We start from the raw sequence: 14,111 nt of genomic DNA, 5'->3' as shown, positions 1-14,111 counted from the left end.
TTACAATTGCCAGGGTAGAAGACTAATTCTTTGCGAAAATTGAAGTTTGATATCCTTCGTAGATTCAAGATGGAAAGTCTCTGTCTAAAAGGTCAGTCAGTAAATATTTAGTGATATAGATAGGAGGGCTGGAGTATCATTGATTCTTTGACGGCAATATATAATATATAACGAATTTTTAACTAGGGATATAAAGAAATATGTGTCTTATAGTGTTATTCTTTTGATTCTTTCATGCGAAAAAACAAAACGAAAACAAATGTATAAAACATAATGTAAATACAACAAAATTATTAGGAACAATTTTCGGGTGAAAATCTAACCTCCACTGCCACCTCCAAGAATATCTGATACACTTCGAGCTTGTTGTATATCGGCTTCTAACTCTGTCATACCGGCAGCTACACAATTTCTGATAGTTTTATCCAAATGTCTTTTATCATTTGATTTCATAACAGCTTTCAGATTTTCACGCAACGCGAATGGCGATATACTTCCTATAGATCAAATTAAACAATAATGTAAACTAAGTCATTAGAGTACGGATATATTTATAATTCTCTTATCACTGATATTCGAAAGAGATTTAGAAACGATAATACTATAATGATAGCAACATTACACTATTGTTTATTCTTAAAACCTAAATTACGAAAATAATACCATATGATGAGGTTTCTAACTTTCAAAATTTTCAAACTATACATGTATTATATTCCAAAACAATATATGAAAGCTTGAAAAAATTAGATTTGTTTTAGTTTTAGAAATACTTTAGAAATAACTTATATATGTAACTCATAAGAAGAGGGACTTTCTTTGCTAACCTCCTCGACCATACCCTAAACTTTCTAAAGCATCACGAGCGGCACTAAGATCTCTACCCAGTTCTGGATAGAGTGATTTCTCACACTCAGATATTAGTTTTTCCAAGGAATACTTGTCTCTTTCTGCAATGGCTTGTGCTATCTCGTCTCGTAGTATCTCAGACGGTTTTGGTTCTAGAAAAAGAAAATACAAACAAATACAATCTGCAAGTGAAAATAGCGGTTTCCTTCCTCACTATTTTTGGCTGCGTATACGTGTATATATGTGTGTGTGTGCATAACTACATGTGCGTTTGATGACGCATGCACTGAAAATACACTAGATCTACAGCCAACATTGTTTACGAAGCGTCCTTATGTATATGTGCACTCCTTTAAAAACCCTGTGTTGGTGCACTCAGTTTCATATATGAACTTGTGTGACAACTCAAAAAATTTAATCATTCAGTATAACTTGCAGTGGAACACAGCAACTTTTACACTTTAAATGAAAGAACGGCAGCCATACTGAGTTTGCTGCCAGGAAAATTGATAAACGTGGATGTTTTATTAGAGCGCGGAATACTACAATATTTGCATTGAGAAGTCCCCCCACCCCATATAGACATACGGTGCTAAGAGCACATACATATATCATAGCAGACAAGAACCGTCTGGTATAGTCACCAGAACTACCAGATCACATGATTTCAGCATACTGCCTTTCTCGGTGGCTTACCTCCTCCCCTAAACCAGTCAAATTTCCCCGCCATCAATATATAGAATAACAGTGACTTTTCTGTCATTGGTATTGCAAAGAACCAGTAAGCTAATAAAAAAGTATTAGCGATGGAAGCAGTATCAATACTAAAAAGCAGATATATGTTTATGCTATTAGGACCGTACATTTATATGAGAGAACCTCTCAAGACGAACGTCACAGCATTCGATGCTCTAATAAAAGATTCGAATTTAGTAGGATATAAAGGCCGCTTTTCGGTATTAATACAACTTTCATCGTTAATATTTAGTTTTATATAAGAGGGTTGTCTATTGCAACATCAGTGACTTTATAGTTGGCTGCGAGCTTTGGCTGATATAAAGGTCACCGAACCACTGGAGAAGCGTAGCACGTTAAAATCACATGATCTGGTAGTTCCGACGCACACACCAGACCGTTCTTGTCTGCTAAAATATAGGTCAGTGTTCTTAGTACCATACGTCTATATGAAAGGTCTTCTCAGGGCGAATGCAGTTGTATTCGGCACTCTAATACAGCATCCACGTTTAGTCTAATATAAAGAATACCTTTCGGCATTAATATTGTTTCCGTCATTAATATTTACAAATTGATAAATGTATGCATCTAGGTCCGGTAGAGACATGTATCTGTCATGTCTTTACGTATATTGCCATATATGTCTGTGACTCATCCGAATTGTTGCCAGAGGTACTGTATCTGTGAATATCCATGTATTTCTATGACTGCATGTCAAATATATACGAATGCACCTATGTAAATATATACATAACATATATAATATGAGTGTGCCTAAGTAAATTTCTATGTACACGCCTAAGGAGGTCCAAGATATATGTTTATGCGTATGTATAGATACATATATTCTAAAATTTGGACAGACGTAACACAGGAACAAACCTGAAAATTCACACACACAAGACAGGACTTTATAAATTACTCGTCATGATATATATATATGTATGTATTTATGAGTTGCGGGAAACTGCTCTTGCAATCCATAAATTAGGAAACTCTAGAGTAGCAAGAGACTACATATGTGTGTGTGTATGTATGTATGTATGTATGTATGTATGTATGTATGCATGTGTGTATGTATGCATGCATGTACGCATGCATGTACGTATATATATATATATATATATATATATATATATATATATATACGGTTCATTGATCATGAAATACAAGCAATTTTTAGGATACGATGTGTTCGATTATATTTCCTACGATCCATATGCTAGGAGCAAATGTGTTATCGTTCCATGTTTCTTTCAGTCGTTCCACTACGATATTTTAACAAACTACAAGTGCAGAACAAGTGTAGATAAAGTTTTAGTCTTATTCAATATACCTTACACGTTATTAGCAATAATTACTGTTACATAAGAAGATACCTTTTAAAGAGATTACATAACCAAATGAACAGAGATTGCATAACAATCTTAAAGCTTCAAGTTATATAACAGAAGTGAGATGGTGCTTCGGTAACAACAAATGTAACAGTAGTGTAAATATGGGTCGAAGAATTTATTTTGATATTAATCTGGTGAAGGTAGAGATTTTTTCACATCATAGTAAAGAGAATTAGTCATTTTTTTCTTTCTCATTAACTCTGTGTTATTAAGTAGAAACAAAGCTACATATCAAATATCAGGTCACTATAAACCATTGCTACATTTTATTACTCCTATTTGACGTCTTGATTATAATTACCAATCTTCACACATACATCATTCAATTCAACTATACAATCCTATACAGGTACCATATATGTCAACGAACATAAATATAACTCCTAACATTAACATATACACATTCATTTATGTGATATCTAGTTAGATGATCCCTATGGAATTACTGGTATCGCATATTTATTCTTTAGTTACAGGTGTTTCAATAATATATAAGTTAAATAAATCAAATCGGAAAATATAAATATAGGAAAAGATTATGAATCATTGAATATATAATATTGATTGTATTATTCATTAGGGACGAAAGACTAAATTAACATGTGTAAAACTTAGATGAATTCATTTATATATAGAGACAGAAGATTAGATGAGAGGAGGATTCATTTCTTACAGGGAGAGTTTCCTCTAGAAATGCTAATAACAGAAATGGTAATGATGACGACTTTTGAGTTTCAGTTGGCAAGATCATGTTAGAAGTTAAATTTGTCAATAAGTTTGTATAACAGACAGTTGTCTGGTCGAGAATGTAAAACAATACTAAGATTGTGTATCATAGTACAGGTGGTTAGGACAGCGGACTCGCGGTCGGAGGATCGCGGTTTCGATTCCCAGGCCGGGCATTGTATATGTTTATTGAGCGAAAATACCTACAAAGCTCCACGAGGCTCCAGCAGGTGTACTCTTTGGCCCCAACTTTCTCTTATTCTTTCTTCCTGCTTCTTGAGTAATGCTGGGGGGTACACATACGCCATAGAAACCGGGAAACCAGGTCCACGAGCCTGGCTAGGCTTTAAAAGGGGCGCATAATAAAATCATTGTACAGAGTCTCATAAATTAACTGGGATGGGCATCTCTAGAGTAGCGTCAAAGAAAACCAAAATGATTAGAGAAAGAACAAAGTTGAAAAGGAGGTGGAAAGAAGAGAGTGAGACAGGAATAAATTGAAAGTGTAAGAACAATAGCTAGTCTCGTATGAGGGAATGAGTGTATATAAATAGACTTAAAAGGATGAGAGGCTTTTGTAATTTGCAGTAATAGTGGTGGTATATGAAGATGTAAAATAGTCTTATAATACTTTATAATTAAATTCATAATTAAAAATAATGGTAAAAGATTAATGGTAAAAAAAAAAACTAATATTAACCAGAACAGTAAAAGTGTACATAAATATACATACGTACATCTATACATATATCTGTACAAAAATATAAATATAGAAACACATATATTCCTAGATATAGTCAGGCATACATCCACAAACACACCAATATATACACGCACATACTTATAGGTATATATATAAGCACAAACATCTGCTCTGACTCCTAGCCATATACCTAAATGCGCATGTAAATGAATTTGTAAAGTCATGCAGACGTGTGTATATACATGTATCTCGTAATCAATTAAATATTTCATGAATACAGCATTATGAAATAGTTGTTAGAAGCACAATAAAAAGAAGTGTAAAACAAAGGATATTTAGAATCGAGAAAATAAGTTGATGCATAAAGTTGAGGTGATAGGACAGTACGACAACCACTTGGAGATGTGGTAGAGATGAGTAACGAAATTCATGCAGCATAATTCATATGTGTATATGCATATGCTTGCATTTATTTATTCCAATACTGTTTATGAGTAAGGTAAACAGAATTTTAAGAATGTTTTATTAATCCGATATCTGCATCTAGTTGTTAGCTCATTATGCTTATCAATGAGATCCGCTGAAAATTTCAGATGAATTCAGCAGTATGTTGGAGTTCTTAGATCTAAGAACTCCACCACACTGCTGATCACGAATAAATCGTATTTTATCTCCTGTCTTTCTCATATTCATTTAATACAGTAGTACCTCGGTTTACGAACGCCTCTGATTACAAATAAATCGTACTTTATATATATATATATATCTAGCTATCTAACTATATATATATAAACACATGCACACACACACACACACACACACACACACACACACACACACACACACACACACATATATATATATATATATATATATATATATATATATATATATATATATATACGGTAAAAAAAGAAAATGGAGGGGATACAAAAATGATATACATCAGCCGGTAGACATTCTATTGTCTATTTATTCTAAAACATAAGGAAGTATTATAAGAATGTATACACATGCAAAGACTGTGTGCTACACAAATATGTAGTAGTAATACATAAAAGAATAAAATATTAAAAGATTAAGAGATCAGTTCCTTACGGCCGTTTCTGCCAAGAGGCCACGATATCCTCCATGCTACCTCCATCTCTTCAGTGTTGGGATGGGTAGATAGAGTTTGGCTGTTGAGAGTGCCTCTTGGCTTCTTCAGAGGGTCTAAATAGCCTAAATAGTTAGGATAGCCGAAACATACAAGAGTCAGTTACCAATAGGTACAGTATATTTTTTCTTATTGAAGAGGGCATAAGAAGAATACGACCAAAAGTTAGTGTAAGAGGAATAAAATTTCGCAAAATGGATTAGGTATAGGAAAGGGAAACAAGTCATAGACTTCAAGTGTTGCCTTCCAAGATTCATGTTATTTTGTCCAGTGGTGGATAGGTGGATACAGTTTTTCTAAGGAGGAATTTTTAAGGAAGGGTAAATTTGGGCAGTGGTTCTTATTTTGCTTACTTATAAATACACGTTATGTTTACAGTGATGGGTTTGAAACTATGGTCCGTGTTTCGGTGGTGGAAGTTTATATGTAGGATGCCAGCTGGTACTAAAGAGAGTATGGCACCAGGTGGTGTTCATGTTCGCTATTTTTCGATCAACAAGTCCCTGAATCCTTGTGTGCAGTGGGATAGGGGTTATGGTCAGTCCTGCAACCTAATTGGTCAGCTATTGTTTTGAAAACTATGACGCGATTCCGGTTCGTTGAGGGCTAACAGATAACACAAAAACAGATCAGATAAATAAATAAGTAAATAACTAAATGAGTAAGTAAATAAACAAATGAGTAAGTAAATAAATAAATGACTAAGTAAATAAATAAATAAGTAAATAAATAAATAAAAGCCGTGGCCACTATGCACAAGTAGAAGAGCAAAATGACATTCAAACTAGATTAAATTAAAGTAAAGTAAAACAAGTAAAAAAAATAAATCAGTATGTGAGTGAGTGCAATAATTAAAGCAATACGATTAAGGGGATATGATCTTAAGGGACAGCATAAGAAAATAACTTATATATAAAGCACGATTTATTCGATATCAGAGTTGTGCGAAAACCGAGGTACTACTGTATATTCATACATGTCTACATTTATGCTCGTCTTCCACAAAACCTTATACATTTTCTTCTCTTTTTTACTTCTTCTCCTCCCTTTGTTCCTATTCTCTGCCATTCAGATTTGTTTTCCATTATTCATTTACTTGATTTTCCTCTCTCCGCTTCTTCATTATTATCTCTGCGTTTTACCTTCCCCTTACATACCTACGCTTTACCTCTCTATGTCCTTTTTCCTCTTCCTCTTTGCTTAATGGGCTGGCTCTCTAGAACCATTCCGACAGTTGCTATATATAGGAGACCTTTCATTTACTGTTTTTATTTGAAAATGCTTGACTGAAAGTAGTTTTGTAAGGGCTATGTTACATAACTACAAGAAACATGTGTGTTAAATGTGTATTGAATGCGCTTGTGAGTGAGTGTATCAACGAGACAAGATGATAGTTGAATAGAAGTGCGTGAATGTTTGTATATATGCGCATGTAAACGAAAGGCATGGATGGGTAGGGAGAGGAGTAGTCCAAGGAAGGTATGTGTTTGTGTGAAAGCTTTGTTAGTGTATTGAGGGTTTGCCTGTAAGTGTAGAGATATTGAAAGATTAGATAAGAGGAGTGGGGATGGAATGGAGGACTAAAATGGGAGGTGCAGGTGGATGTGGGGTAAGTAGATGGGAGGAGAAGCAGAAGAAAGATGTTTGTGGTGAAATGCAAGTTATTAAAATTGCATTAGTGAATTTATACGAAAAGACGTGTACATTTTCAGAGAGAGAGAGAGAGAGAGAGAGAGAGAGAGAGAGAGAGAGAGAGAGAGAGAGAGAGAGAGATTATCTCCTGTGCTTTCTGAAAACGAGTGGAGGGGTTTGCAGCTCTTTACATATTTGTAAATACAAAACTTGTTGCAATACATAACTTATTGATTCAATGAAAGTTACTGAGATATGTTTCAAAGTTTTTATATATTTGAGTAAGTCTACCATAATACATTGCTTGCAAATAATGAAAATAAAAATAGAGTTATATTAAATGGTAATAAATATGCTGTCAAATGAATATAAACAGAAATGAAATATAAATGAAAATGCCTAGAAACATAGATATATTTAGATGGTCTTGGAAACTATATATAAGCAACTAGAGCCTTTTTTGCCGTCACTTGTGTGGAGATGAGAAGTGGGTATTAAATAATTATGTCTAAAATATATTGCAGTAAATTGGATTGTTATTCTAACAATAACTGGACAGAAAAAATTTCGATGTCATTTAATCATTTTGCATTGCACAACTTACCTGAAATTTATTTTATTTATTTATTTATTTATTATAATCATATATTCTGTTTATAATATTCTAACAGAATATGATTTTCATTTCAGCACATGAAAGTAAAAACCAACATCAGTTGAGACCTAAAGGAAAAGGAATTTATAATTCAAATATGTCTTCTTTATTTCACCATGTCTTCAAATGCTATATTTCTTTGAATTAGAGAGGTCATATATCAATTCTCGAAATTCAATTGAAGTTGCATGCCATGCATATAGAATGAGATCGTCATAAGAGTAATTTGAAAATCTAACCTGTACTGTTTTGTCTCATATCTTCAAGAACATTTCTTGCACGTTCTATGTCAGAATCTAGTTCTGGCAGTCCAGCAGTGACACATTCATTAATTACTCTGTCTAATTTGCCTTTGTCACCTTCCCTCATTGCGTTTCTGAGATTGGTTCGCAGAGAGTCAGGTGTTTTATTTCCTAACAATGAAATACATATGACAGTGAGAATTTCATGAAATTGTGCGTGTTTATGAAACCATGCCATGCAGAAAATCGAGAAATACGTATCCCGTAATTGATTCTTTTGTGATAATCTAATTCATGCACATTTATATTTCAACTTTAAAAGAAATATTCACTAGATCATTCAATAAAACAGTGCATGCACTAAGTGAATGAAAGATGAACTTCTATTTAGATATGAATCACACATCTAAAATGTACAATCCCGTAAAATGGAAAAATCGCTATATTCGAAGAAACATTGAACTAAATTTAACTCGAAACGCCATAAACACATAGGAAAGGAAAAAAAAACAGAAGATAAGTGAGAATAATTTCTTACGCGAAAATAAATGTATGAAAGAATGAAACTAGGAAATGTTAGAAACTGCTAATGTTAGTTATAAATTGACATAAGAAACAACTATTTCACACCGGCAATATTTAGCAATTTTTTATGACAACATAATATAGAAAACCTTGCTGCTGACCTCCACGACCACCACCAAGAGACTCTAGAGTATCCCTAGCTTTACAAAGATCAGCTGCTAGTTCTGGATAACCAGCTTCTTCACTGTCTGCAATGGCTTTCTGCAGTTCACCAATATCTTTCTGACGAATAGCACGAGCCAACTGACTCTGCAATGTATCTGAAGGTACTACATCTAGTAAAATCGAAGAAAGAAGTAATTAAATATTGATTTATAACATCGGCACCACGCATTTTGGGGGAGGATAAAATTGATTGAATAAATTGCAGTATTCCACTATTATTGCATTTTTAATGATCCTAGAAGGGTGAAACTATCACAGTGGGATTTAAACTCAGAACGTAAATGTTTGTAACTCTATACCTTAATGTATTTCATCCAACTCCCTAACGGTGAAATATGAATAAAATCTATATATACTTATTATTGCAAATAAATGTTTATTTCTAAATATCTAAAAAGATAAAACGTCTGTGATGTAAATATTAACGTTAAAATTTATCTGGAATACAAAGACTAAAAAGCTATAGCAATCAAGAATATCATGAAATTTTAAATCCTTATATTCTACAAAGTATACTGTGAGAATGGTCTCTCTCTCTCTCTCTCTCTCTCTCTCTCTCTCTCTCTCTCTCTCTCTCTCTCTCTCTCTCTTCTCTCTCTCTCTCTCTCTCCTTTTCTCTCTCTATCTTCTCTTTACAAGCTTAAATGTCTATAGAGGGACAGCGAAAGTCTTTCGCATTACATCGTGTGTTAATTTATCTTGCATCAAGCTGCCTAATGAAATTATATATAATGAAACCCGTGATTTATATAGTAACAGGTTTGAAACTATGAGCATAAGATATCGTAACATTTTACATTTGCAAGTGCAACATCGTAACGTTCATCTTTATCTGAGAATACTTTCTTGATCATAAAAAACCCAAAAGTAAGTAACACATCTCATAAATGTAAATTTTAGGTTTGAGAGCTTATGTCAAAGAAGTAGATAGTTAGCAGATACCAACAATTTCATTAAGATTGGTATGTTGTATATTCTCAGATAGCAATTAATAATGTTTGATGTGATAATATAATACCTTTAAACATGTAAAATTTGCCAACGATCCACTTAAAGAATCTAAAATGCACTGCCTTTAATGTACTTCAGCATTCAAGTAAAATATATATTTTGAACAACCTCTCAAGAAATACGCAATATCTTAGGTCAATAATCACGATCAAATATCAGCTGATTAGTCTATTGTGTAACTGTACAGTAGAATAAAGGCTAACCTCCAGAGCCACCACCAAGAATATCTGATACACGTCTTGCTTGTTGTATATCAACATCCAGTCCTGGCATGCCGGCTGCTACACTTTCTTGGATAACTCTATCCAATTCACTTTTATCTTTAGTTTTCATTGCATCTTCAAGTTTGTCTCTTAACATATCTGCAGATATTGTTCCTGAGTGTAGATAATAATTCAAGTAAGAATAAGTGATAAAATATACTGGAAATATAAGAATTGCCTACTCTTAGTACAAAGAGTATTAATATATAACATTTCTTCAAAACTTCAAATAAATTATTTTTGCATAACATATTTCATATAGAGCATGCGGACATATTAACGTATTCGTTTAATATATATATGTATGGTTTTGAAATAATACTGTATAAAGAGACTGTAATTTTGGCAAAGACAGTATTAAATAAGAAAAATCTGCATAAGGCGTTTTGCAATCATACAACTTATTCTATGGTAACTGCAACTACTTATACAGTAAAATTGATATTTTTTTAAATAGGCTAAAGCCATGTTCATATTTCTCGGGCATTTTAAATTCATTTTGTGGGACTAAACCTCGAAGACTGTCGTATCAGGATATGTAATATAATCGCCCTTGACTCTCATTAATGCGATTAAATATTGGTATCCCATTAAGACACAAACACTCTAATGTTTGTAACTAAAGGAAAATAAGTTATTGTGTCTCACCATACTTTACATCTTGTTCTACAGAATACACAATGAATTGTGTAATGGGAACACTAAATTTTGTATTGCAGGATACAGTCTGTGACACGAAAGCATATTAATTTCTTGTAATAAGTTTTGAAATGCTTCAATGAAACAGGTATTTACCAAAAATTTATATTTGAACAATTCTATGTTACTTTGCCAATCTTTTAGCCAACTGAAAATCGACAAGTTTTAAAACATATTGCATGAGAACGATGTAAGTTAGAAAATTGGGAAAAAGATGAAATTACTATATATAAATATATATATATATATAAATAATGTTCAAATTTTATACGACCGCTAAAAAAAATAGACAGACAGACATATATACATACAGACAAACAGACAAACAGATAGATAGATGTAACCCACAAGTTTAAAGACTGCGTCGCAGCAATATAAATTATACTATATATATTTCGAATCACACAAAATGCTAACCTCCACATTCTCCACTCAGGCTCTTCAGAGTATCTCTGGCTTGCCGTAAATCAGAACTCAGTTCTGGATATTTGGCTTCTTCACATTCGCGGATTAGTTTCTCAAGCAGTGGCCTGTTTCTTTCTTTGGTTGCTTTCTTTAGTTCATTACGTAAGGAAACGGGCGATCTCGAACCTGACAAGAGATAGTTGCTAAGATTAAATAAATGCTCGTCTTTGTCCTGTTGTTTTTCTTGTTTTAGATATTAGATTGTTTTTGTTTTTGGTTATTTCCCATGAATATGAGCGTTATTATGATAGGACTTCAAATGTAGTTGTTTCATTTTACTACGATAGAACTAGAATATTGCGTTAAATGTTTAATTATAACGATTACAAAATTGTTTACTTAATTTTTTCTTTCGTTTTTTATCTTCTGCTTATATTTAAATAGAAAAATTGAGGATGAGATGCATGCGTACGTGCTCGCACATGCATGTGTATGTGTGCGCGCGTATGTGTATAACCTTTTATCTTTTGCTTGTTTCAGTCATTATACTGCGGCCATCCAGGGACACCGCCTTGAAAAACTTTAGTCGGACGACACGAGCATTTTGTTTAAGGTTGGAACTTAATCTATCGGACTCTTTTGCCGAGCTGCTAATTTACAGGGAAGTAAACACACTAACACCTATTGTCAAGCTGTGTGAGTCAAGACAAACGCAGACGTATCGATTTATTTTTCTACAAGCATCTGTAAATGTAATTGCCCTACTGAATGCTACCGCGAAAATATGTACGCATATCATAGTAATTTGATGTGTAGGTGTTTCATTTCTTGTCCATTGCTTTACTATTACACTAAGTTTAGCGCTCTACAATACAGTTACATTACCTGCTACCAATATCAACAAATATGATTAATAATGGTCAAATTTCCAACAACCACCTACTGACATATTTTGACCATTTATTTCTTTATTTCTGCTATTCTTATATCTGTTTCTAGAAACGAACTGAATTTTTGTAGCTCATCTTTCGTAAAGATAATTCTTTCAAATTAAGTAATAATCCGCTCACATGAGAATTATGTAGAATGAATAATGCAAATATCACTAATATCATTTTGTGTTGGATTTTCAATGTATTGTGCTCTGGTTACGTATTATAGCTTATATCATAGCGCATTTTACATGCGGTTTTAAGAGTTTAACACGGTAAACTATATTGAACTCTAATATAACTGGCTACCTATTATAATGATATATGTGTATACATACTTGTATGTGTATGTGTAAATTATATGTATTATTTATATAGTACGTAATATATACATATATATTACTAGACCAAATATTATAAAGTATATATATATATATATATATATATATATATATATATATATATATATATATATATATATATATATACTAGACCAAATATTATAAAAGGGTATTATTTTGAACTGAGAAAAAGATACGGCGAGCGATTGAGAGATGAGCAATATATACACACATACATGTGTGTGTAATATATACATACACACATATTTTTGTCTGTGTTTCCAGTGTTGTCCGAGCTTTACAAGCTCATCTAAAAGCTCTGGATTACCAGCTTCGCTGTTTGCAATGACGTTTTGGAGTTGATCAACATTTTTCAACCGATTAACACGAGTCAATCGACTATGTAATATTTTTAAATGTACTACATGCCAGATGCATAAAAGGAAGTGTGTGGATGTATATGTATAGGTATCTGCATGCACAGGAACATAAATAAATAAAAACAGAAAGCTTCCTAATTATCAGGGCTGCTTTTATCAAGCAGAAGCTATATGGAAGGAAGATAAGATCCGTACGCTGCAGTATGTTAATTTGACTCACTGACCTGGTTGGTGCTTCTCACGTAAGTCGTGGAGTAATTCTCTTGCTTTCTGCACATCTGTGTCTAGTTCTTGCAGTCCAGCTGCTACACATTCGTTTACTGCACTTTCTAACTGGGCTTTATCTCCATGTTGCATAACGTTTGATAGCATTTGTCGTAATGCTTCTGGTGATTTACTTCCTGATCAATAAAGTGTGGAAAATTCCCAAGACTTTAGATATAATTTTACCAAAATAATCTTTCTGTAAAGAAGCATGCAGATGAGATAACAGAAATGCATGCTGGTGACTCCATGCCTTTATACACAAAGTTGACTCACTTTTAAAATTTCCATATAGCTAACTGAAGCATTGATCTCTTGACCATAAGCTTTAGAAATAACTACACTGTGTATATAGAATTCAAGAGTAAACTTCATATGCGCAGAAATCAAAATGTAGGGTATGCATTTTTTTTTTAATGCTCGTTAAAACATTTTAATTAAAAAGTGTTGATTTAAATATTTAGTATTATAATTTGTCTCTCCCCTCTCGCGAGCTCTCTATTTCTTTTCTCTCTCACCCTGTCACTCTCTCTCCACACACACACACACACACAGACACACACATATACACACACACACACACACATACACACACACACACACACATACACACGCACATCATATATCAAAAGTTGACAGTGTACACTGAGTTTCAGCCCATCCGACTAACCCTTGCCAACGTGGAGTACAGTCGTAAAGTGATGATAATGATCATGAATATAATATATATATATATATATATATATACAAATAATATGTAAGTATATGCATATATACCCACATGTATGTACACACTTACATCTACATGTATATATAGATGCATATCTGGGTACAGGGCGTCACAAAAAAAAACGTGGACAAAATGAGAACAGAGTACTGAAAACACACAGGCCACATAGAGAACATTTCCTTCATCAGCTGCCACCATTCTAAAACTAAGTGTTTCGAAGAGTAGGGCAGGACGCATTGCT

General features: G+C 33.2%; 1 protein-coding gene across 1 annotated transcript in view; it reads right to left on the bottom strand.

The window, feature by feature from the left end:
• LOC106876157 (uncharacterized) overlaps window positions 1-14,111 on the bottom strand; it is a 301,548-nt gene that overhangs the window by 133,128 nt on the left and 154,309 nt on the right. Inside the window, exons 58-64 of the mRNA XM_089355802.1 lie at window positions 13,101-13,277; window positions 11,236-11,409; window positions 10,060-10,233; window positions 8,782-8,955; window positions 8,093-8,266; window positions 828-1,001; window positions 324-497 (exon numbers count right to left, since the gene is read on the bottom strand). Coding sequence (XP_089211928.1) covers window positions 324-497; window positions 828-1,001; window positions 8,093-8,266; window positions 8,782-8,955; window positions 10,060-10,233; window positions 11,236-11,409; window positions 13,101-13,277 — 1,221 coding nt within the window. The remainder of the gene's footprint in view (window positions 1-323; window positions 498-827; window positions 1,002-8,092; window positions 8,267-8,781; window positions 8,956-10,059; window positions 10,234-11,235; window positions 11,410-13,100; window positions 13,278-14,111) is intronic.

This window comes from Octopus bimaculoides, chromosome 7 (assembly GCF_046866305.1).
Source record: "Octopus bimaculoides isolate indiv1 chromosome 7, ASM4686630v1, whole genome shotgun sequence".
NCBI classification, from domain to species: Eukaryota; Metazoa; Mollusca; class Cephalopoda; order Octopoda; family Octopodidae; genus Octopus; species Octopus bimaculoides.
Note: the sequence above shows the minus strand (reverse complement) of the source record. Positions and strands in the feature narration are given on the sequence as shown.